Below are 23,248 nucleotides of genomic sequence, written 5' to 3'. Positions count from 1 at the left end.
GTCTGGAAATTAGCACAGTCATATAAACATGTTGTTAACAGGTGATAAGACGAAAGAACTAAAAATGAAACAAGTATGACTGTCAGATTTCTTTAGTGGCTGTTAAATTGCACGGCAACGAACACAACAACTGCTTTTTCCTTTTAGTAAACTTGTTATGAGAAGATGCAAGTGAGCTCAGACTGTTGGTTGACATTCCTTGCCAGTGCAAATCAAATGAGCTTATGAGCTGTACATCAAGGTCCTAATTCCTTCTTCTTTTAGGTTCAAGACTTAGGCACTTAATGGGACGTATGAATACTTCATGCTTAGGAAAACTGGATCCTGTCTTTTACCCCATGTCGGTCAAGCTAGAAGGCGGTCTCCTGAGAGGATGCTGAGAAACCATACAGACTATCCCAGATGGCAAACTACTAACTCGATACTGATGAAGTCTTGCTATATGATACTATTTGGCCCTTTACAGACTTCTTTCCTCATCAGAAAGGAATAAAAAGCAGAAACACACCTTCTGTGCATGTTGCAAGAAGGGTTTCTTTGTCTTGAGATGATGTTATTAAATGCTAAAACCGAGAAGATCTAAACTAAATGTCAACTCACCTGCATAATTTGACCAAGCTCAGTAAAGAAAATAGTTCTAAAGTCTCACAGGAAAAAGTAATAGCAAAATTTTATGTGTTAGCTCAAATGTTAAATCTAAACTGGCTTTGCAAGTTGGAGTTTTTACCAACACAACATTAAGTAGGCTTCTGCACTAATCACAAGACCTAGTCATAGAAATCAGTAATAAGAAGTATCCGTGAAAAACTGAAGTATTCCTCATATTATTCTTTAACAGTGGCTATAAAAATAATAGAACTGTTAAGATTAACAGATAGTTCTTTTGTCCTCTACTTCAAAATATAACTTTCTGAATCTGCTGTACTAATGTTTCTCTTACATACATATTAGTCGACATTTCATCATGGCAGATCTTTCTGCAAAATGTTACTGTATCTACATTGCAACACACATCATCCACTTATTCTTCCAAACATGGTAATAGTAATGTAGAGTAATATTCTGTGAAGGACTAGTCTACTAGTTTATAGAAACCCATTTCACTGGAAATAAGGAGAAACTAATCTTCTTAGATGCACTGTGGCCAACTAGAGGGGGGGAAACAGCAGTCATGCATATCATCTCTATTGTAAAGCCTAGAATTGCATGTTAAGACTATGTCAACTGTATACATAAGTATATACAGAGAACTCTACAGGAAAAAAAGAAGTTTAAAAGGAGCAAACACTGAAGCAATGGGAAAAACAGCAAAATTTCAAATAGAATCAAAAGTCAATCAAACAAAATTCCTGGAGAATAATGCAATAGAAAAAGCATTCTTCATTAAAATTATTTAGCCATCCTACAAAACAAGTCTTTGGAAGAGAGAAATCAACAGGTCTCTGTCTTGTTCCACAAACTTGATGACGCAGGAAATGTCACTCTATTGCTTTTAACTCAGTGGTCTGGTTCGTCATCACTATAGTACTGCAGAATTCTCTAACTGCACTTTTTCTTCTAGCCAGGGTTTTTCATGTACATCTGACAATGGTACCAGGATCACAAGAAAATGCCATGGGCCATATAAATGGATCAGCAAGAAGATGTGAATCAGAAGTCTAGACTACCTCTGTAGGTGACCTCCCAGTTGAAAGCATCCACCTACAAAAGGCAAGAACTGTGTTTTCTTTACTATTTTTCTACTTTTTCTGCTTCTCAGACAAATTGTAACTGTTTAATTGACAGTTGTCCCTATAATTCAGAAATACTATAATGCTTTATTACCTCTCTGGTGTGACTGACAATAAAAGAAGGTACTTTTAATGATTTAGCACTGTACACTGGTTTGGTGGTTTTGTGCCTTATGTATATCTTAGTTATAAAGGTACGCAAATAAACACCCAATAAAGGTTTATAAACTCGAGCACATTTTATTTTGCATTTCTCATGGGGCAGTGTGTGGGTCACACGTGCGTGCTCAAATTTATTTAACTGATCTGCCCTATCAGTCATCTTAACAACATTATATTTCCAGTCCTTTTTTGGTTTGCTTGAATTAATTTTTATTCTTCCTGCTTCTTCCAGCTCTCATAGACTGCAGTGGTAAAAATTAAAGACTGTTTACCTGAAAGCTATTCTTAAACTTATACAAAGCTATTAAAATCCATAAGATAAGAATCTAATGAGAGATTACCTGTATGGGTAGCCATGGTATTTGGAGCGAAATATTGACAACAAGAAACTGAAGAAAAAGACGACCAGGCCCAGGCCTACCAGACATATTACTGGAAAGAAAATAACTTTGTTTATTAGTACACAAAAAAAATCTAAAACTGGAATATCTACACAGAATATTATTTATGTCAATCATTTACGCAGAATTTTGACACAGTTAAATAAACACATGTTACTGCATTGACTACTGGTGCCCACTATCTTTTGACAGGATTTCAAACACATATGAAAATAATATTTATGGTTATAAAGAAAAAAATGACTTGTCAGTGTAAATGTATTTTCAAGAAAAAAGAGTAGCAATTTGCAACTCGAAAGTATGTGGATGCAAACACCTTACTGCTGATAATGGATTTAATAACCCTGTAAATTATATGTATCACGCAATGTAATTCCAGGTATTTGCTTGTTCTTTTTGTAAAAAAATTTTATCTTTAGAAAAATGCTCCTTCACTAATATAATCATGTTATCTCTAATCAACCATCTAAGGCTGAAGTAATAGCAAAGGTGGTTTAGCAACTACTTTAAACAGTGAAATGTTTTAGCTACTAAGAACTAGATAAAGTTCTAAGGCTGGTAGCAAAATCACTTTTAACTTGATAGGTATATAATTTTTTAGGTTTTGAAGATAAATAACAATGACGCAGGCCTTCTGATAGTATCCAGATGCAAGCGCTTTGAGCCTTTTCTGGCAAAAAATGAATTAGCAAAGTAAATGCATAAATTAGCAAATAAAATTTGGAACACCAGTTGGCACTCTGTGTAATAATAGCATAAAACCTTTTTGATCATGACAGCTTGCTCAACTGCATGTAAATAAGTTAAAATAAAAAGGCAACATGTTACAAGCTGATGCATATAATTGAGATGCAGCTCATCTACATTCACTAATGTTTTGGTTCTAGTGAGCTACTTCAATTTTAAAACCTTTTTTTCTTATACTATTCCTACTTTAGCTAAACCTTTGCTATTTAATGGTAATATTCATGCTTCGAAAGTGTGCTGGCTTTGAGAGAAGGATGAGCAACCATGAAGCCAGGGAAGCTGACAAAGATGCATTTTTTCGTTAAAACTGACCATGTGGAAACTGACACACGTCAATTGAAATATAAAATTTCTGCAGCTATTTTGAGAAAACTTGCCATGTACAAATCTTATAAACACACATCATTATAAAGAAATTACCATTCACAAATATGATTCCAAAGCATGGATTAATTGATTGCAAAGCATGACCAGTGCAAGGCAGGTACAAGGAAAGCATTCACATAATGGCCACAGCAGAGTCTGAATTTATACTGCAGCCCTTTCTCATTTTGCTGTGTCCAAGTTCACAGACCCAGATCTCAACTGTGATCTAAGATCATACTCCAATTAAACTCATGTCACTGTCTCTTTTGACATCAGTATTAAAGCTAGACACTGTAAAAGATATTCAGTATTAAATTATACATCTACAGCTCAATAAAGTAGACTTGCAAATCACTATAAATTAGAGATGTCTAGCTAACATTCAACCAGCTATATGAAGAATTACATAATGCTTTTATAGAAAATAACTGGCCAGCCCAATCCGCAATATATATATATATATCTCTATATATATTACATAGAAGAAGCTAAAGAGGAAGCAGCGTAGAATGTCTGGTGGCTTTCAAAATCTTCAACACCTTATGTGACAAAGAGGCACGGGATACAAAAAAACCATAAAAGGTACAAAGGCAGATTGGCATATTTGTTTCAACCTATGTCATACTCAGTAAAAGGCTGGTTAACATAACAGTTAGGAAGTTTAAATCTGGATGAAATATTTTAATACTGTATGTTTATGCAACTCATTGCCAAAAATTATTGCAAATATTTTGAATGACAACAACATTCAGAAAAATATAAAACTAGCACTTCAGGCTAAGAATCTTGATGTTGCAGATTAGGATATGTTCTGTATTACATCTTCTGCTGGGCTTTCACCTTCCTTTGGAAACATGATACTGGCAAAGCATATCAAGTAAAAGAATTTTCACATTCCTTTGGATGCTGTCATCTTCAGCATCTTAAATGTCTAAATTAATTTTGAAAAAAAATGTTTTGAAACTCCTGTTCTTTATGCCACTGAATTTCAATATAAATCAAAATCCAAAAAGCATTTATTCCGTACTATGTGGTGGAGATATTGAGCCAAGCTATACCTTGGTTGACTATGCTTAAAACATTTTTTTTTTACTGTTACAACTTCATGTGAATGCAGCTTTATCAACAGATTCTTTTTTTACTTTCATCTTCTCCACCCCACAATAGGTAAAAATTGGCTTCTACAAACTTAATGAGATATTAATTTGTAATTCTCAATGTCTTCTAATTGCCTAAACATTGTCTTAGTTGTACAAAATAACTTACTTCTCCTTTTTCCAACATCCCCTTTGGAGGTAGCAGCTTCATTCAGGAGTACCATTCCCATGGTGATAGCAGCATCTGTATCACCATTGTCAAGGAAAACAGCAGATGTGTGGATACCTCGGAAAGCCACAAAGGTACATCTACGAACTAAAGCTTTGAAATTCATAAGGTGAAAGACTGTACTTAGATATAAAACAGTGTATTGCACTCTGTACTGTATCAATACACTCACCTGTAGCAAAAATGTGTAGTAAGATTTTCCATTGTGCGTTCTACATAAAAGAGGAAAGAAGATTCAAAAAGCTTTAAAGGATGAGCTGTCAAGGAGGGCACACAAATCTTGGACAGTTATGGAAATAGCTATTCCCCAATATCTTACAATATTCTGTAAACCGGTAGTAAAGGATTTTTTAAAACGCAAACTATAAGAATCAGAAATTATTCAATTTTATCGCACACAATTCATTGGTCATTTATTTGATGCAAACTGAAGCAGCTGGACTGCTTTATCTTTCTCTGCTTTTAGATAAGACATTAGCTTTCTCTTTAGTGTCATATTGCTTAACAGTTTAGCAGAGGAACTTCTCAGAGGCAAAGTCCCAGTCACTTTCAGTGTTTTATTGTCTCATTATAACTTTTACAGATGTGAAAAAGTAATTAATGATGAAACAATTTCACTAATTTAGCAAGATCTTAAACGATTCACTTAACTGTTTAGCTGAAACTGTATAAACAAAAAGAGATGGTTACTAATGTGCGTAACATCTGTTCTGAAGAGGAGACTTGCCTGAATGCCATAGTGAAGCACAAGTGCATCAGGGGAGCTATATCTCACAATTTCAGGAAATACAAACTTCACCAGAGTTAACTGATCCTTGAATAGGGTTGTTTTTTTAAGCATTACTCATCCCAGGGATGACTACAAACTTTGAGAACTGTAAGATGTTTCTATTTACACAGACAGATAATTCATGAGAGATACTTCAAACATGTTACATCCATAAATAATATCTGCACCCTGTAACAATATACTTGCGTTAATCCTATCAATGTTCATATTAACATTTTTATGTTAGAAATGTTCAAAATTAAACCCAAAATACTCAGACATCTGAAATTTCAGTTATACAGTTTCAATTAACCTGAGCATGAGTAAAAGGATTTAGAAATGTCAATTGTAACATCATCACACTTCATCAGAGATTAGCAGGTTTGAGACTTCCAAACTTCTTATATATAGAATGATAAAAGTCAAATGAAGAAAAACAGGATTAAAGAAAGCAAAGACTGATGGTGAAAGGAAGCAGATTCCAACAGGCAACATCAAGGAAATACAAGTTTTAACAGCACCTCTTTGATATAGACATCTACCTACAGTCCTAAATTAGACACTGGTTAGAAACACACTAGTAGCCCAAATTACCTACCTACACATGCACAAGGTATAAGGCACAGGGTCAGTCTTATGAATAAATGGCTTTATTCAAGTTTTCCAGAAGCTTATTACTGTACTTGACAAAATACATTAAAAAATGTTGCAAAGTATGAAAAAAAAAAAAAAACCCAACCCTGAAATCCACGAGACTGCAAATTGGAAGGGAAGGCAAAGATTACCTTCTAAAAATCTTGCTTGTTAAGATGCAGATTCTTGAGCATAAGAGACTGGAAATCTCCTGTGCTACTGCTAAGCTTGACGTAGGAAAAATAATTGGAAAGAATCACTCAGTTCTCTGCTTTCAAAAGTTACAAAAGCATAAAACTGAACTGAGGAAGCTGCACCAAGAAAGGCTGAGAAAAAAAAAAAAAAATCCACATGTATTTCTACCCTGTTAAGAGAAGCCTCTGATGTAGTATTATCTAATAACTTTATTTTACCAATACCTTACTTAGATTTATAGTAGTGTTTTTATTCTTAGTCTAAAAAATATCCATGCCCAAGATGTGAGGGTAACCTGCCAGAACCTCTCACAGAAGTGTTACTTTTTGCAAAAGTTTTGGACTACTTTGTAAATTTATTTGCTTGATTACCCCATGCAACATTGGATGTAATGTGCTCCTTTGCTATTTCCCTTACCTGGCTGCATCTGAAATACAAACCAACCAAGCAACTGCACACTAAAAAGCCATTTGGCAGACAACTCTTCTGTAACGTAATTCTTATTTTCTTACCAGATCATGAGTTTAATTCACATTTCTTACCATTAGGAATAACAGTGTCATGAAAATAACTGTTTGCTCTGCAACAGAGAATTTTAGATCTGTAACCAGCTGAACTGTGCTGTAGTTTTGTCTTTTTCCTTTCCTTTCCTTTCCTTTCCTTTCCTTTCCTTTCCTTTCCTTTCCTTTCCTTTCCTTTCCTTTCCTTTCCTTTCCTTTCCTTTCCTTTCCTTTCCTTTCCTTTCCTTTCCTTTCCTTTCCTTTCCTTTCCTTTCCTTTCCTTTCCTTTCCTTTCCTTTCCTTTCCCTTCCCTTTCCTTTCCCTTTCCTTCCCCTTTCCTTCTCCTTTCCCCTCCCCTCCCCTCTCACATCATTACCCCTAGAGCTTCCCTCACATTGTCACTATTTTTGCTTCAGTTGTTGCTTTCTAACTTTGGTCATCGTTGAGTTTTCAGCATCACTGGTTGCCTTTTAGCTTCAACAACATCAGCTTTCTACCTTCGCACTCTAAGAATGTCACTTGCCTCAGCTCTGTGATGTTGAAGTAAAAATTCAGTCTTACTGACCTGTGGTTTCAATGCAATAATTAGCTTTTTACCACAGAATATACAGAATATGTAGTTATATATAGAATATATATCTATAATACATAGATTATATAGTTATTATTTTTTGCTCCTGTTTGTAACACAGGATGTTATGTCTTTACATTATTTTGATACTATAAAAAAGAAAGCAACAGTCCTAGCTCTGAAAATAATCTTTTACAGTATCATATTTCTCTAGCAGTGCAGAATGCAAAATTTTAGCAACTAGTTATTTCGACAATTTTCCATCTGCAAAAAATGAGATGGCATGAGAAGATGTACTTATTTTCTAATTTATTTATCCCTATCATTATTCATTAAGAAACTATTCTGAAAAGATGGAGGGAACGTGGCACTCAGATAGTCCATTGCTAGCGTATGATTTAAATTTAGATGCTCATGTTTTCTGATGAATGCACTTCTCTGTACCATTTTTTTCCTGTGTAAATCCAGCTATATGTCTTCTCAAATTTGGAATGATTTCACTTTTACATATTAAACTTCTGCTGCTCCTTTTCCCAGCTGGTACATGCTTTTCACAGAACTTGACAACATATATCATTTAGGTAGTGCTTTTGAAAAGGTTCTGAATGTTTTGATACATAAAGAAGAGTTTTAAAGCAGGATTAAAAAGACAGTTATCAAAATTCATGAGATTATTCAGAAAATAGCAATAATAGAACATAATATTCAGCCCTGAAAAAACCAAGATGCCTGATTGGAAGTATTAAAAAACCCACAACAACAAACTCAATACAAAAAAAAAAGATTGGATCAATAAACTCCAGAATGATACATACCCTACAAAATAAGAGCAATTACTAGGAAATTTTGGACACTTTCTACTAGCATACTTAAACAGAAAATTTACTCACTGTTAATTCCAGTCAGAATGCCCCAAAAGAAGAAAACCTGATAGTTCGTAAGTTTACTAATGTGAAATATGATTTATATCTTTACTTTACAAACTTAGTAGTAAATGAGGAATAAAGTAAAGAAAACAAGTTGACTAACACTTGGTTACTTTTGTGAAAACAGTTTGGTGATCTCATTCTTATTCTGCTGTATTTCTACCAAGAGCACAAAATGTGGCATACCCATAAAGAAACAACTACCTTTTAGTTGCAGATCGTGCAGTTGTTTAATAAGACATGAGCAAGAAAACTACAGAGCAAAATATTCATCCACTGAAGTATGTGCTCAGTTTACTGTTAATTAAAATGGGGAGAAATTGTCACACAACCTTTAAAAACTTCTGGTTCACTTTATCATCCACAGAACAAAGCAAAGCACATACATGTTTTTTGAAGGAATAATATGATCGACAGGAAAATCTATGGTGGTTTTTCTTCTTTTTTCTTTGTTTAGTTTTTTTTGGGGGTGTGGGGGTTGGGAGGTGATGATTAGAACATGAAAAAATCTTTACTGGCTCCTTACGAGGGCAGCATTTTGCTGTCTTAACTTTTTCCTACTAATACTTAAACCTCTAAAACACCTGCTATAATTTCAGAAATACTGACCACGTTACAGGTTCTTTATCTGAACCATTTCCATGTGAACCTAACTTTCCACTTACATTTGAAAAATCCAAACATAACATGCATTCTAGCAATTCTATTTAGGAAATATTCTTCAGCTACATGCAATTCTTGAAAACAAGGTGTTAGCCGCTTTTCCCAGCTCAAGAATCTGAGTTTTTTATCATAGGTTCACGAAACCAATGAAGACAAAAAGCATGGTTCTGCAATGAAACTAGTCTCATGACTTCTTTCAAAACGTTGCTCCCGTTCAGGAACCAATGAGCAATGATTCTAATATTCCACTTACCCTATTCAATGTACAATCATTTCTCAATTAAACCATAACCATCCCAGTGGATGATTCAACAGGCCTTGAGGGCTGAGGAAAGAGGCACATTTAAGATACCAATCACTGTATGTCTCACCTCAGTGAAGACAGATGATTCCTAACTCAGAAGTTGAAAAAAATGGAGCATAGGCTGAAAATTATTTATTTGAATATTAATTTAATTTAAGCATGAATTGTACACAATCAAAATGTACTTCATTTTTTTTTTTTTAATGGCCTGAAATCTCATTGTACTGATACAATAACCCTGAACGTGCTTTCAGCTTAAAACGTTCTGGCTTCAGCTATAACAAAGGGCTTTTCAAGAATTTTAGGAAATATTACGTAAGTCTTGGCACTGGAGTTCCCCTTGACTCTTTGGAATACACAACTCCCAACAATGAGGTACCTGGAAGTTTGCATTTCAACCATTTAAATGCCAACCAAACTATACCACTTTCCTTTTTTATGCCTTTTCGTCATTTCAACAGAGCAGAGAATCAACCTGCTATTAACATGGGATTTCCAATTAGTTTCAACTTCAATTTATGAGACTATCTTTCTAGTCCATGGATAATCTGATGGAACCATTCCTCTTGTGATGCTCTTAGACACTTGAGAAGGGAAAGGCCATTTAAAAGCTTCAGGAAAAGAGAAAGACATTGGAATCCATATTAACTCAACTGCAACAAGACAGCATATAGATACCTAAGTTTGTGCTAAATCACTAATCAAACATTGAGGGATTTTCAGCCTGTTTTACATCCTAATTATTCATATTGCTGTCATCTTTTAGGATCACCTAAAACTAACTTTGGGGAGATGTGTTTTACATTTATTATTGATGACATTTTTGACTTTGTAAATCACATCTGATAGAGTTTCAAGGTTAGTTCTGTCCATCTCACAATTCTTATAGTGTGGTTTGCCACTGTACAAAATAAATATTTTTTTCTAACCTTATGTACATTTCATAATTTGTTTCTACAATTTTAATTGCCTACAGACAAAAATCACAGAAGTATAGACATCTCCGGAACAGGTAGATATATAACAGTAGTTTAGTTTCCTTAATGTTAAGTATATTAGAGATTAAAATAATCAAAGGATTTTTATTAACAGTTTCATTTCTTAAACTCTGAACACAGATGCATTGCCTAAAAGAAACTTTATCTGAGCTATTTAAAAGTACTTGTGATACTCCAGAAAAGTCAGAAGAGCCTACAAGGTTAACAGACAGTAGTGGTGGATAACCCAAGTAAAGAACACAAAACATGCAGAATGTTTTGCTGCTTTGGATATTGATTTTCACAGTTAATTAAGAAACATGCTTAAATATGCTATAATTTTGTACTTTTAGTACTATCTTTTTCCACTGTGGTGTTCTTCCCTGTTTTCTTATCCTGAAGATTAAGAATATAAAAACCTTATCTCACTGCTTTAGTTGTCATAATCTCTCCCTTTTACATAATCTCTGGGGAACACAATTTGATTCCGTTATGCATGACTGATAGTGTCTTACTACCAAGAGCTAAATTAGTATTGTTCTACTGACTTTGACTCAAAATTTCAGGTTCTTACACTCAGTAACTTTGCATGAGCCCTGATGATGCACAGAAAGACATCTCCCATTTAAATTCATTCTGTGGTTAAGTGTCCTTACACCAAAGAGGCACTTAATACACTTCATTCAAATTCACTCTGTAGGACAGGAAATGTCTTTCATAATAGGCGTAATTTTAATGCTACAGAAAAGATTTTTCTTTGTAACCAATCAAATTTCTTTTTCCTTCTCAATCAACATCTCATCTCCACCCACACAGCTGTCACATTAAACTCTGCCTTGGGTATCCAAATTAATAAACTGAAAAGACATTTCCATGTTTACTTACATGCATGTGTTTTATTAGCATCACAGTTAACTAAGTTTAATAACAATAATGAGAAAGGTTATCAGGTTAATATTAACTGCTAATTCCTATAATAACGGTTTAGATTTATCTCCTGTACAACAAGTAATTTGCTTAATAACCGAAACTCTTTTTATAATGAAAATATTCACTGGAACTTTTAAACTTACTCCATATAAAAAAGATTTACTGTTATGGCAAAAGGAAAGAAACAGCACATTACATTCAAATCAGTTTTATTTATTAAGGGAATGACATAATAACCTGATGAAAATGGATGCTCATTAGTAGTATTGGTTAGTGTCTACCACAGGGAGAAACGAAAGTATCTTTCAACTGAAGTTCAGACTCTCCAGTCCTACTATTCCTTACCTTTCTTACTGCATCTTCACAGCCAGAGCCATATTTACAGCTCAACACTGCACACTCCAATGGATGTTCGGTTCACAACAGTCAACATACTCGATCTGTATTAAAATATATATACTTACAACAGTAGTACTGATTGTACAGATCACTTCACATTTTTCCTCTTAGAAAATGACAGCTATAAATTTCACTGTTATATCTCCTCTGTCTCTGTCTTCTTAATAACTATCCTCCCTAACTCTAGCAACAGGACTTCAATATTCTTCTCTTCAGTTTCTCTTTACGTTGTCTCTCCCAGAATGTTGAACTACCCTTTTTTTTTTTTTTTTAATAGCTGATCATTTCTGCTGACTCTTATCATCTACGACCCCATTTCTGTTAGGGAAGGGGTAAAAGAATAGACACCAGAAGCCTAGAACATCTTCTGCATGAGGAAAGAGTAGAATTTTTCAACTTGAAAACAAGAAAAGGAAGAGAAATCTATATGACAAATTCTATAAAGCCCCAAACAAAAGGAAAAGGGGAAAAAATAAAGAAGGACAGACTAATCACTATTTCCAGTGACTTATTAAATAAAGTTAGAAATACGGTTATAGTGCAAATTGTAGGCTAAAAAAAAAAAAAAACAAACAATGAAAAGGAATAACTTCTGCATACTATGTGAAGTTAACCTTGAAAATTCATTGCTACAGAATGTTGTGTCATAATGAATTCAAATAATGATTAAAAATAAATAAGAATGTATTAATCAGTGGCTAGGAGCTACAATATTCTATATGCTAGATCCGGCTCAAAAATCCCTAAATCATTGATTTTGGTTGAATGTTTTGTTTTGCACAATCATTCTCTACCTATCTGCCTAACGGTCATTGCTACACTTATACACATGGATGTAAACTGTGACGATAATTTGAGAAGATGCTACACTCTATTGTTAAACTATAATGTGTTGAGATATGTGCTCTTTTTTCTGTGGTAGAATTAGACATCTAGCCAACAAATAGATTGTATTACCAGAACTACTCATGTGAACAAAGTTATTCCTCTTTGTAAATTATGCAGTCCTATGGTCCTCAGAGATATTCAAGCTTTTCAGAAGCAAAGAACTAGCATTGCAGGCTGCACAAAGTCTAGCATGTTGATATCTCCACATAAGTTATTGCTTTCATACCCATTTAACAAAACTGATTTCTATTTAAATAAAATCTATACCATGCTCTTATTTAAATAATTTTTGTTTGTGCAGTCTGACATATAATATGTATTCCACAGCAGGTAAACATCCATTTCTGTGATGACTTACCAATAACACTTCTACTTCACAGGACAGTCCAATATTGATATAATTCTACATAACCCACAAATTATAATGTGTGCAAATTTTACCCAGTTGCTTGAAACAGTGATCATCTGCCTGATGTGGGGATAAAGTCCGTTATGTATTACACAAAATTTCCTTTTCAATTGTAAATGGTAATAAGGTTCTGTCACTCCTGGGAAGGAAAATCAAAGTTGGTCAATTTCAAAGAAAACTGAAAGCAGATATTTAAAAGACCAGCATGTTTTTATGGGTGATTAAATGCAACCTCAAACTTATACCTAACTGCTATTCAGTATTACTTTTCCTCTGGAAATAATTATTACTGCATTCTGTCTGCCCAAAAAAAAAGTACCTGCCGATCTGTGGGTAGGAATGAGCTGTAAAGTAGCATGAACAAAAGCAAACATTGCCTTTTGCTTTCGTTCTAGGCTTAAACATAGCTTAAACATAATTGATCTCATTATTCTGCCCCCTAGAATGTTCCGTTCATTTTTGAATGAAAACATCACTGAAGACTCCACTAATTCTACAGGGCTGGTAAAAGATCCAAAGAGAAGCCAAAATCTTATGACTGACAGACAAGACTGTTACAGACAACAGCAAAAGACATGAATTGCAGTTTGGGAGGTTCAGACTGGATGTTAGGAACAACTTCATTTCTGTGTCTGCCGTGAGAGCTTATGCAATCTCCACCCCTGGAGTTTTTAAACACTCGCACTAGACAGAGCCATTAAAGACCAGATCCAGTGTTGGTGATAAACCTGCTTTAAGAGGAAGATTGGAGTATGTGATCTTCAGAGGTCCCTTCAACCACCATTTATACAATTTCCATAATTATTTCTCAAACTTAATTCTCCAAGACAAAAGGGGAGCTAAATAATGACAAAAATGAATAACAGTCATATTGTCAGCATAACAAAAACCCCTCAAAGCTTCCTATTAGTAATAGTCTGAAAGTCACAGAAGTGTGTAATATAACAAGCACCATCATATCCATGTGTGTTCTTTCACTGTTCTCTGCTAGGTGTTTACCCACAAGGATTTTTACTAGCTCAGACACAGTTTTGGATGTCAGTTCTATGTAGCTGCTCCATACCTAAGATAACAGCCTGTTCCAAAGTGCCTTCTGAGTGACTGAGCAGGCATTGGTGTGTGTGCAGCAAAGCTTATCAACTCTGTTTCAGCATGGGAAACCAGGTACTTTGTATTGCATTCCCACTAATGGGAATGTTGCATTGGGATGCCAAGCCAACTCTGTGGATTTGGATATATCACAGTTTAGATAGATGAGATCTCTGTCTTGGCAGGGTACAGCTAAACTGTTGTGGACTAAAATGGTCCTGGAATAAGAACAAAGGCAGTGATGCCATGCTCTGCTGGAGTTTGACTGGAGCTGCCTCCATAGTCAGCCAGCAGAGTGTAGCCCAGTGTCTCCACATGCTCTGGACCACAGAAAAATTTCACCTCAAACACTGCAGTCAAAAACTAGTTTAGGCAAGTGATTCTGGAAGATCTATAAATCCTCATTTATTAAGGTAAAAAGAATATCAGAATCACAGACGTGACTTCTTACATGAAGGACTGTTCTTCAGTTTTTAAAAGTCTACCCAAATTTGTATTCACTATTTTGCAGCCTGGAATTCAACAAGGCTTTTGTCAAAATACGGTGATATTTTTCTTCAATTTCTACAAGGTAACTTTACTCAAGGTATAAGACACTATGGACTAGGTAAGATGGTTCCCATCAACCACTTCTAAGTTTAGGACTTTGGAAATGAAATACGGCCTCCTTGTTCTGAGGTGTTTGCTTACTGTGAGTTTTTAATCTCTTCAGAAAGTGTCACATCTAATCCATTTCAGTTAGTCTGATCTTCCGCTAACTGTAATATCGGTATTTTGGCTGTTAGAACACATTTCACAAAAATAAAATTAAGTAAAAAAATAATCAATTTTTAAAAAATAATTTTTTGAATTGTTTTACTGATGTAATGCTTTCCATGCTGTATTATCACAGTGACTTCCATTGTGTTACTACTAATCACCATCTGTTAGGACTAAAACTACTTGTTTAAAATATTATAAAAATTTTGGGCATACACCTGGTATGATCGGGAACATTGTATAGGTTTTACTGAATTTAATTTTGTATAAATCTGTATAATTGAAAAAGACTATCTGACATTTTCACAAGTCCTCCTCACCCATGTCCTAATTCTGTAGCTACAGCTTGGGAAAAAACAGCAGATCTTCATATGGAAATTATCTAGCAGACTGGGTAGAATCACTATCTAAAAGCAAGTATAGAAATGCACTGGAAATTCATATTTTCTCATCAGAGGTATAAAAATACACTTTACAGAGAAACACAATATTGCATTTCAAGATCTAGCACGAAGTGACAACCTTGTCCTTGTTCTTACTATTAAAAAGTGAAAAGACGCAAACAAATGAAGCATGTACATTACCAGCATAGTAACGTCTTGGTTTAAAATTGAATGCATCTTTTAAACTTTAAAGGATAAAGAGAATGTATGACTATTTATCAATCTGGCATCCTTTTTTCTAATTCCCACATTTTCTATCAACATTTCCCAAATAAACAAATAATAAAGAAGCGATGAAGTGGCTAATAATTCCTATCAACATTGAAAGGATAAAGAAATATTAATTATTTCATGCATAACTTAAAATCTGTCAAAATTTCCTGTCACTTGTGAAACTTCTGTGTGACTAAAAACTCAGCTTAACAGTACTGAGCCATGAAATGAAACCTTAAGAGAATTCATTTTGCAAGCGGCAATGAACAACCTCACTGAAAGGATTCTTTCAGCCAGCTGCTTCAATGTAGTTAGCCAACTTCCCAGTTTAAAGACTGTCTCTGCCAACAAAAATATATCACTTTCATGCCTGAGTCAGACAAACAAAGTATGTCATGAACAGAAGTTTTGTTTATTTTTAATTGTAGCTGTGTTTTGCATTTACTTTTCTCATTCCCAAGAAGCCAACTGGTTGTTTTTTTTTTTTTAGATAACAGGTTTGTTTAAATTGTGGCAGTTTTGGAAAACCAAAAAACATTAAAAAACAAATTGTGGCTATACAAAAAGAAAACAAAGAATATATTAATAAGATGCATACTATCTATTATACAAGAAATTTCATCTGAAACATAATAGCCGTCTCTGTGTACTTTTCAAAAAATGTAGCAATTAAATTAATAATCACTTGGCAGTTTTTAGGTAAGACTATTTATCTTTAACTCTCTCTTCCCAGGAAAAGGAGCGGAAATTTAGAACTAATGAACATGTGCTTCCAAAACTTTTAACAAATACAATGTGATTTTGACATAACATTAACTAGGGTATGATATCAAACCTGGAGAACTCACAGAATCACAGAATGGTTAAGATTGGAAGGGACCTCTTGAGATCACCTAATTCAACCCTTCTGCGCAAGCAACCTGCAAGAGCAGGTTGCGCAGAACCATGTCCAGTCAGCTTTTGAATTCTTCACAGGTAGAGACTCTACATACAGCCTTTCTGGGCAACCTGTTCCAGAGTTGGTCACCCTCATGCTAACAAGCATCTTGTCTTCAGACTGAATTTCCTGTTTTTCAATTTGTCCCACTGCCTCTTGTCTTGTCTGAGGGCACTACTCTCTCCTCCTTCATTTCCTCCCATCAGGTATCTATACACATTGATTAGATCCCTCTGAGAGCCTTCTCCTCTCTAGGCTAAACAGTTCCAGCTTTATCAGCCTCTCCTCATAGGAGAGATGCTCCAGTCTCTTAATCGTCTTTGTGGCCCTTTGCTGGACTTGCTCAAGTAAATCTGCATCTTTCCTGTGCTGGGGGACCCAGAACAGGACACAAAATTCCAGTTCCATTGTGAATATTGCATTTACTCTGCAAAATATGACAACTTTGAAATTAAATTTGTAATGGCTATTTACAGAGCAAATGAGGTTTCATAGGAAGCAAAATTCATGCCAGGTAAATTAATGTCATGAAGCAAAAAGATGTAATTATGGCGTTCTCTTTGGATACTAAATGCTAAAGATGAAGGCAGACAAGGAAGCCAGAGGAAGCACAGGATCGAAGCCAACATAACTTCAGGGAGAGAACAAGACAGTAGCTATGATCATCAGACTCTAAGGTCTGGTTATTACTTCAAATTGGGAAATGTCATTTCCTTCCTCTTGCTCTCCTTAGAGGAAGGTATTTATGATGGAACCACTGTATTTTAATAGTGGTTAATGGTGAATGGAGTTTTCACTCAATGAACAAAGGTGATTAGAAGCAGGGTTTAGAGAAACGAGATAGTATATGAGTTTTTCTTACAGATTTTTAAGACATATTCAAAAAAAACCCAAAACAAACAAAACAAAACAAACAAACAAAAAAACAACCAACCAGAAACCCAAACAAAAGACTTGCTCTGATTCATTAAGAATGGAAGAGTAAAAGTAGGTCTGAGTATTTCTGTGAGGAGATGATGTCAGAACAAACGGGATTGGGTTATTTGTTTCAAGAAATTGTAGTAAACTGTTCAGATTAGGTGGGAAAAAACCCAAACCAAAGACTACTGCAGGACAAATTTTCTTCATGCATAATTAGTAACTTGCAGTACGCTTTCCTTATCAGTTAAAATAAATAAAATATTTTTTAATATAAAATTTTTAACTTTTACTATAAAGAGTGAAATAGAGAATAAAAGTAATTGCTGCTACTGAAAACACTGAAAGGAAAAACATTGTGATTAGCAAACAAGCATAAGAGTAACAAAGGAAATAATAAGGTACACATAAGTGAAAAGCAATGCCAGCTTCAGTTGGCAGTAAACAGCAATGACATTGACTATCTATTTAAACACATATTAAGCCAAAATACAATACCTCCTCAGAAGTTCAATGACATTCACCGTCAGAGCAATTTTACTTAACAGCATATTGTGCGTCAACTTTTTTTTTCCTATTCATCACCATTTTGAAGGATACTCAGCAGAAGAATAATATGTGATTCTGCAACAAACTGAGCCTGACTGCTTCCATGTATGTAACTCTGTAAAATAAAAATGAAAATCAATCCGCTTTAAAACAAAGAAATCCATTGAAAATGGCACAATTGGATATGTAAGAATCAAAATGAAACCTGTTTTGCAGTAAAATACAGACAGCAACAGCTACAAGTTAACAGCACAGCTTATATATGTATAGTGAAAAGGAGTGTTAAAAATAGTGTATTTAGGCAAAGCAGAAACAGACAGTAAATGTAATGTTTCATACACAAGTGCACTATGCTGGACTCTTTTTCACACTGCTTCTAGTGTGGAATAAAGAACATGCATTTATTTGCTCAGGAGAGGGAGGTGATGAAATCAATGACATGCCTCAGCAGTCTTTACAGAAGTGAAAACTGAACCTTGCCTTAAAAAGATCATTCTACTTTAGCCTTACTCAGATTGAGTGAAGTTTCCTCAAACAAAGTCTAACCTGTGTTTCTCCGGAAAGGTGCAAATGTGTCCATAAAAAATCCTAATTCATAAAATGCCTTGTTTATACGGAAGTGTAGCAAAAGCAATCACGGATGTTAATACTAAATGCAAACCTAATATAGTCTACTTTTTTCCCCTCAAATAATTATTCTTAATGGGCTCATTTTGTACATTTATTATTAAGAACATATAGCATATTATTCAGTTGTTGTTAGAGTTCATTGTTAACTAGATATGAGAGCAAAAAAGGAAGCAACAATTTGAAGGGCTGCAAGCATGCACAAAATGAGGGAGATTCTCTCTCTTCCTCTACTACATCCATTACAAACATTGAGTATATCTTGTCATACTATCCTGTGTGAAATTAAATATATCCATGTTCTCAAAGTACTATTTTCATATATCCTTTTCAGGCATATATACAATTTTCACCCCAATTAAATACAAAGAAAAATGCTCACTCCTGTTAATGTAAAGAAAAAGGAAACTTTTTTCCTTATAGATTCAGGGTTTTGTTTACTTTTTTAAACTGATATGTTTAAAACTCACATTTTACTCTGAATAATTCTGCCTGAATACCAGCCTCGTCAAGATTCAGATTTGAAATACCCTGATACTTCAGCACATAAAAGAGTACCTTTATCCACACTGGTTAAATTCTGTTTGTAAGATATTACAGAAGTTTTTACCCAGTAGATGATTATCTATTGTTTTCAAAATTCAATTATATTGTGCTCAAACAACCAAATCAAAGTTAAAGCAGGCAAGAACTTCATGTATCTAAATATTCCATCTCTCAAAGAAGACATATTTTTATTTAACATGATAAAAATCATTGATCTCATAAGAATGTCTCATTGCAGTATGACATGATGATGAGCCAACCTGTATTTCTTGATTTTTTGTAGGGCCCGCTAAAAATCTCACTAAGGCTATATGCATATATATATATATATATGTACACACACACACACATATACATATGAAACAAAGGAAGGAAATAGGAATATTACATGTTAACAAAAATAATTATGAAGCTCAAATCCTTGAAAGATTGTGTACTCTAACTCAGTTATGACCACAAACTGCAAATATTGACCCTCTGTCATTATTTCTCATGCAGCTAAAGCAATATATATACACATAGGCATACATATACACTTGCAGAATCTGGATTCAAGTGTGCCTAACAAATCGTAAACATATATTTCTTCTTACAATCATAACACCAGCTTACGATTATAATACATACTGTATTTCTTCACACAATACAATGAGAACTGAAATAAAAACTGGGCATTTAAACATAATGCCTACTACCCTTTTTCTACAAGCATTGTATAAAAATGCACATTGGGAACTAAACAAATACATTCAACATTGAGACAACATTATTATAAGTGATTAATAAAACTGGTTGTCACATGACTCCTAAGACTACAAATGCCTTCTGTATTTGTAAAATGTTTACACGAAATATATATTTTTACTGATGTGCTTTCTACTTTATTAAAGTAAATTACATTTCTCTTTATGGTAACAATTTAATTCCCCATAAAACTATTGAAGGAACAGAATCCAAAGTATGTACACAAACACATACAAATTCATAGACTATGTAAAGAAATCATTCCTTTCCTCAAAATAGTTTACTGACAATTAATTGTGTAGCTTTCATCCTAATTGGGAGGAAGAGTCTCACCTCCAAAAAAAGGAAATCTTATGTTACCACTTCTGATGACAGAAATCTGTTCCACACTGGGGAGGATTCACATTTTAGGTGCTAGTCATCATCATCCAGCACAGTAACTTTTTTAAAAAATATCACTAAAATTTGTGTGACTTCTGGTTTAACTTGAAAATATCAAATAATTACAAATAATTTTTTTATTGAAACGAGACAGTCATACATTAATGATGTTATTAAAAATGCCAGCAAATGTGCTCTCAACTGAAAATTTCAAGCATGATTTTTCATTAGTTATTCACACTTGAAAAACTGACTGAAAAATTCTCTCTCAATCTGAGGATGATTAGAGTTCACAACAGGCAAACTCACTTTGCAATGCTGTACATGTAGTCTGCTTAAAATGCAAAGTTGAAACACCACAAAGACTAAAAGCTATAAAAACTGATTAGATTGTTCACATTTTTAAATAATATTCTGATTTAAAAAAACTTAAGTCCACCTGAGAAGGCAAGTTTTTACACATTCCAGCAGCTGTACGGTGATTTGATCTAATCTGCTAGCAGGGCTGGTATCACAATGATATCACAAGGGTATGGCTATTGGAAAGACATTCTCAGTCAGAAATCTTTGTCTACCTGTTCCTTAAATTCCCAAAGTAGTTAGTTTTATTGCATGATGCAAAATATATTTTCTCATTTGAGGCTTTTCTAGGAGCTGTTTGAGAAACTTTCAAGGTACAAAATGAATCACAAGACCAGTCTCTCAGAAGAAAGACTTAATAAGACCAAATCATGAAAACAAAGATATTCTCATTATTGCTATTAATTAAGTGAAAGACAGAAGTCCTAGCTACCACCTGATACTCAGTATAAAAAAAAATGGACACAGTTTATTTGCAAATGCTGAAACTTGAACCAACCCAAACCAAACCAACCAAAACCTGAAACAAACAAAACCTGCCTAGAAGACCTGAATCGGAGACTGTAACTCAAAAACTAGCTGATGAATTTCTGTCTAAATGTCTCATAGGGATTCATGTTGTAACTATATTTCTTTAAATGTGAGTTGCTAAAGGCATAGCCTTGCTTGCAAGGAAGTGGAAGTTCTTTAATTAAGTTCTGGAAACATTATGTGTATACTAAAAAACTAGTAAGAGACAACTGTTAAATACTGCTCTGTCTTTGGAGAGGGGGTAGAAATTAATAAAAGCAAAGTGAGTAGCCACCTTAAATGAAAAAAACAAATCTCATCTTTATGTGAGAAGGCAAGAAATTTCAGTTTAACTTAGAGAGGCAGTGTGCTAGTTGAAAGCCAGTTGTTAAATAAGGCAGATGTTTACTGTTCCATACAAACTTAAAAAAAAAAAATCATTTTAACTGTTAATTTCTTTATTTTATCACAAATGTCCTTAGGTAGATTATTCTTTAAAGTTACAAACAAATCTGTTTGTGATCAATAGGCTCCTCAAATTGCTTCCCCAGACATTGTTCTCCAAATACTCAAAATAGCAGCATGGTGCATCTCCATAGCTGTGGGTGAGTCAGAGCAATGGTAGTGAGAGACTGTTCCAGTGATGAAAGATAACCAAAATAATTTGCATTTGATTACATAATGTGAATCACCTGAGTTTACAACAGTACCTCACCCCATTTCTAATGAAAAATGGATCATAACCCCTTCATGAAGAAATTACAGGGTGCATTTTTTTCACAACGAATTTTCAGACCCATGTTCTAAACAACAGAAAATAATCAGAGTAGAATCACAGAATGTTAGGGATTGGAAGGGACCTCAAAAGATCATCTAGACCAATCCCCCTGCCAGAGCAAGAACACCTAGATGATGTTACGCAGGACGGTGTCCAGACGGGTTCTGGACGCCTGCAAAGTAGGAGACGCCACCACCTCCCTAGGCAGCCTGTTCCAGTGTTCTGTCACCCTCACTGAGAAGGTTTGAGAAGACAGAAAACCAGTATTTAATGCAAAAATGACGGCAAACCGCTTTTCTTGAAGAGAGAATAGTGAGAACTGTGAGACATTTGTCCTTGTGTTTTTCCCTAGAGGCATGTGACAATACCGTGAGGCTACTTGAAGCACAGATTATATTTGTATGGATATTTATGCAAATGTACCCACACACACCAGTTTTGTATGCTGCAGTGGTCAATGACTCATCAAATTTTGAAATTCATAGCCATCTCTGGCTCATGCTTACTTAAACAGAATACATTTAAAGATAGTATGTTTTTAAGGAATTTTGACAAATTTGGTTTTCAACAGTTCACAACCAGTTTTCTCTATACTTTTTTTTGGTTCCACAGTAGATTTTATTTGAGTCAAGTTCTTGAAATTATATCCATGTAAACGAAATAAAGGACTTGGTCACATGTGAGGTTTCTTTATTTTCAGACTTCTTTCCCTCCATAAGATCACTGAATGACACACATGCAAGGCACATATTCTAATGAAATTTTATTTGAGGTTACAAACTATTAAGGGATTGAGGAGTAAGATTTCTGGTTTTGCTATCTTTCCTACATTTTGACACTGAAACCATTTAATATCTGGAAGCTCTGTGAAGTCTGGTTGCAAATGATCTAGGCAAATGCTTTAAATACATTTATGCATAAATCGGTACTTCCCTTTCATTTCAGAGGCATCAAGAGGGTGTGCCATATGAGACGCAAAGCTAAAGTTCATCAGAGAGATGCAACCGTGTTTTGAGCAGAAGAGCTGAGCAGCCACACAATGGATGCAACAGCAAATGCTATGCTGGTAGGACTAATAGGGGGAACCAAAGCATGAGTGACTGACACTTTGAATGACTGGTCCTTTTCCAACTTTAACATTCTCCTTTCTCAGATCTGATTCCACAGAAGCAATTTGAATTCCTAACTGAAATAATCATGTCCCAAATTCAGGCCATTTTCTTTAGCAGTGACAAACAATTGTTCAATGCATGCAAATTTCTACAAGGCTGTGTTAAATATTTATCTACTATTCATAATCTTGTTAAATATTTAGTGTTATTGAGCTGCAGATGGCACATACATATAATCCCTCACTAGGATAGTTAAGGATAACAACAATGTAATATGTTTTTAAATTTCCCTAAATACAGCATATGCTTGCGATTTCCCTTCAAGAGTGATAGCTGTCATGGTTCAGTAAAGTACTTGAGTTAAGTGTAATCTGTGCTTTTTGCTT

At 34.5% G+C, this 23,248-nt stretch overlaps 1 protein-coding gene across 1 annotated transcript in view; it reads right to left on the bottom strand.

Annotated features, from left to right (window-relative positions):
• TUSC3 (tumor suppressor candidate 3) overlaps positions 1-23,248 on the bottom strand; it is a 131,652-nt gene that overhangs the window by 6,122 nt on the left and 102,282 nt on the right. Inside the window, exons 7-9 of the mRNA XM_065836760.2 lie at positions 17,856-17,919; positions 4,673-4,747; positions 2,234-2,324 (exon numbers count right to left, since the gene is read on the bottom strand). Coding sequence (XP_065692832.1) covers positions 2,234-2,324; positions 4,673-4,747; positions 17,856-17,919 — 230 coding nt within the window. The remainder of the gene's footprint in view (positions 1-2,233; positions 2,325-4,672; positions 4,748-17,855; positions 17,920-23,248) is intronic.

Source organism: Patagioenas fasciata, chromosome 4 (genome assembly GCF_037038585.1).
Source record: "Patagioenas fasciata isolate bPatFas1 chromosome 4, bPatFas1.hap1, whole genome shotgun sequence".
Lineage (NCBI taxonomy): Eukaryota > Metazoa > Chordata > Aves > Columbiformes > Columbidae > Patagioenas > Patagioenas fasciata.
Note: the sequence above shows the minus strand (reverse complement) of the source record. Positions and strands in the feature narration are given on the sequence as shown.